The sequence below is a fragment of the Poecilia latipinna genome, unplaced genomic scaffold (assembly GCF_001443285.1).
Source record: "Poecilia latipinna isolate Pla-1442-1.1 unplaced genomic scaffold, P_latipinna-1.0 Scaffold403, whole genome shotgun sequence".
NCBI classification, from domain to species: Eukaryota; Metazoa; Chordata; class Actinopteri; order Cyprinodontiformes; family Poeciliidae; genus Poecilia; species Poecilia latipinna.
In genome coordinates this window covers 84,322-86,884 of record NW_015113019.1, presented here as the reverse complement: position 1 = coordinate 86,884, position 2,563 = coordinate 84,322, and the positions used below count along the sequence as shown (strand labels likewise).

The following is a 2,563-nucleotide window of genomic DNA, read 5'->3' as shown; positions in this document are numbered from 1 at the left end:
TCGTTTTTTTTGTTTGAAAAAAACAACACCCAAGAAAAAAAAAATTTCTTCCTTTTTTTTTTTTTTTTTTTTTTTTTTAGTTTTAAACATTCTGATCAGATGCTGCAGTAACAGACCAAAGGCTTCAGAAAAAAACCAAATGGAGGAAACATTTACAAAATTGAAAATGTGATTGGATATAATTTAATCACACCGACAAGGAAAACGGGAGTCAAAAAAAAAGGTACAGCATGAAAACTAAGATAATAAACCAATCATGCATATGGAATTAGTGTGCTTAATTTATTTTTACTCATTTATGTTCTAAAGCTGACCTAAAATTAAAAAAAAGAAATGGATGTAGAGTATTTTCTCTGGAACAGATGGCTAACTGATTACAAATACAAACAGGAAATGTTGAAAAAAAATTAACTGGTAAAATTAAAAGGCAACAGGTGAGAAACAGCAGTCTGTCTGTTTTTTGCCCACATTATCTATGGATTTATAAAGTTTTAGTTTAATCAACCTTCTCAAACATACATGTATTAGCTTAATATTATATCAATAAGCATTCATAAAACCATCTTGATATGTAGGTTAGGTGTATCTGTGGCTTTATCAGGTCAGAAATGAATACATCACATGTTAAAATGAAATAAAAACATGCAAAACTCCACAAATACCAGTTGTGAAGATGGAAAAATCCCTGGCTGCAATTTGTACGTGCCTTCAAAACAGAGGGGTGGGGTGTAAATCACACAGCTTGATGCAAACATGGCCAAAAGAAAGGATTACAGGAAATGTTGCACTGTAAAACCATTTTACATGTTCACTGGTTAAATAAACAAATGGAAGGCTCAAGCAAATCGTTCCATGGCTAACAGACATCAAAAGAGACCTTCAAACAAAAGATACTTTACTTTACCATCAAAGTACCAGAAAAAACACTAGGAGGCACTTAAACAACCAGCTGAAAAACCGAAAGACCTGAAAACAAATCGATAAATTGAATACTGACAGTTTTTGGGTACTATGAACAAAAGTTCAGTACCTTTCTGAGCACTTTGCTTGACCTAAACAAAATGAATAAAGCTAAATAAATCTGTTCTGTTGAAGTTAATTCAATAGCATAGATGAGTTAAGTTTTCCCAACCTCATTACCCCTCCCGTTCCATCTCCAATGTCCATAAGAAACCCCCTACATCAGGCACTTGTTGATTAGTTCATAATGGCTCCAAGCCTTCCAATCACAAAGAGCAAGCGTCCCTCTGTCCTCCAGCTTCCTCCTCTCAGTTAGTTAGTTTAGGAAGATTCTTCACTCCTCTCTTTATTCTCCTCTTTGTCCCGGCTTGCTCCTCTTCCGCCTTTGTGCTCCGTTTGCTGCGGTACACGCCGGGGGACCTCAGCTCGACATCGTCCAGCGCCAGCGCGGGGTCATCAGGCGAGACGGGTTGAGGAGCTGGGTAATTGGGCTGGTAGTAGCGGTATGGGTCATCCTCTTCTGCCTCTCCGTAGTTTTGGAAAACGCTGGACGGAAGTTGGACTGGAGGGATACCGCGGACGTCAGTGATCTCTTCCCCTTCTGCGTGGCCAGTCACCCAGGAAGTGATCCCACCAGTGCCACCAAGTTGAGCAAGCAGTCAGTGAGCGCCCCAAAGAAAGGTAGTCGATTCCCATCACCAAGGAAAAGAGTGTTTGGAGGGCAATTTGTTGGGATTTATTTGGGTTAACATAAGGATGAATAGAGATAAAAAGGAAGGAGTAAAAGAAAGAAGAACAAGAGTTAGCAAGAGTTACCAAGCCATGAGTACCAAGGTTATGGAGTCATAGGACTATGGGCAAGTTAGAAGAAGTTCTGGATAAACTGCTTGAAGATTAAAGTTAGAGTAAGTAACATTTGATTTTATAAAAAAAAAAAAACATATCTCATTAGCAAATATTAGATTTGTTATCCATTAGCTTACATTCAGACTGTCACAACGCCACAAAATTAATCTCTCTCTCAAGACTTTCTGTTACTTGAAGTTAAAACGTGCGTTATATATATTAGGTTCTGTCTCGCTTAGTCGCTTTACAGAGGTGATCTGTGTTACTGGAGTTTGTACAAAGTCAGTAAAGATTCCGGATTAAAAAAGAGGAACTGGATGATCGTAATCTAGAAGAAAAAGTCAGAGAAGGATGATGGTCAAGGTATGTTTACGATTTCATCTCATCTCAAAACTCTTCAGCCTTATATAATACAATATTTGATGTTGTGTTCTCATTTCACATGCAAAAGTATCCCACAAACATATAACTAATGTGTTCAACTTGTGAATATTGTGGTGTTACTATGAGTTAAATTGGCATGTTTGATATGTGTACTTCACTCACCCATCACTGTTCAATAAATATTTAAAGAAAATGAGGCCTTTTTTTTCCTCATTCTAATCTAAATATTGAAAATATGACAAGATTATGGTGTGAACGTGTACATGTAGAGAAGTGGTAAAAGTTTTTTTTTTTTTTTTTTTTTTTTTTTTTTAATCTTTTTTCTTGGCCTATAATTTTTTCCATATACAATTGGGATAAATTGTAAATCACA

At 36.5% G+C, this 2,563-nt stretch overlaps 1 protein-coding gene across 1 annotated transcript in view; it reads right to left on the bottom strand.

Moving 5' to 3' along the window:
• Positions 1-73: 73 nt before the first annotated feature.
• Positions 74-2,563, bottom strand: part of LOC106950489 (collagen alpha-1(XIV) chain-like) — a gene marked incomplete at its 5' end in the record, with an annotated part of 82,809 nt that continues 80,319 nt past the window's right edge. Inside the window, one exon of the mRNA XM_015037387.1 lies at positions 74-1,561. Within this exon, the coding sequence (XP_014892873.1) occupies positions 1,269-1,561 (293 nt within the window). The remainder of the gene's footprint in view (positions 1,562-2,563) is intronic.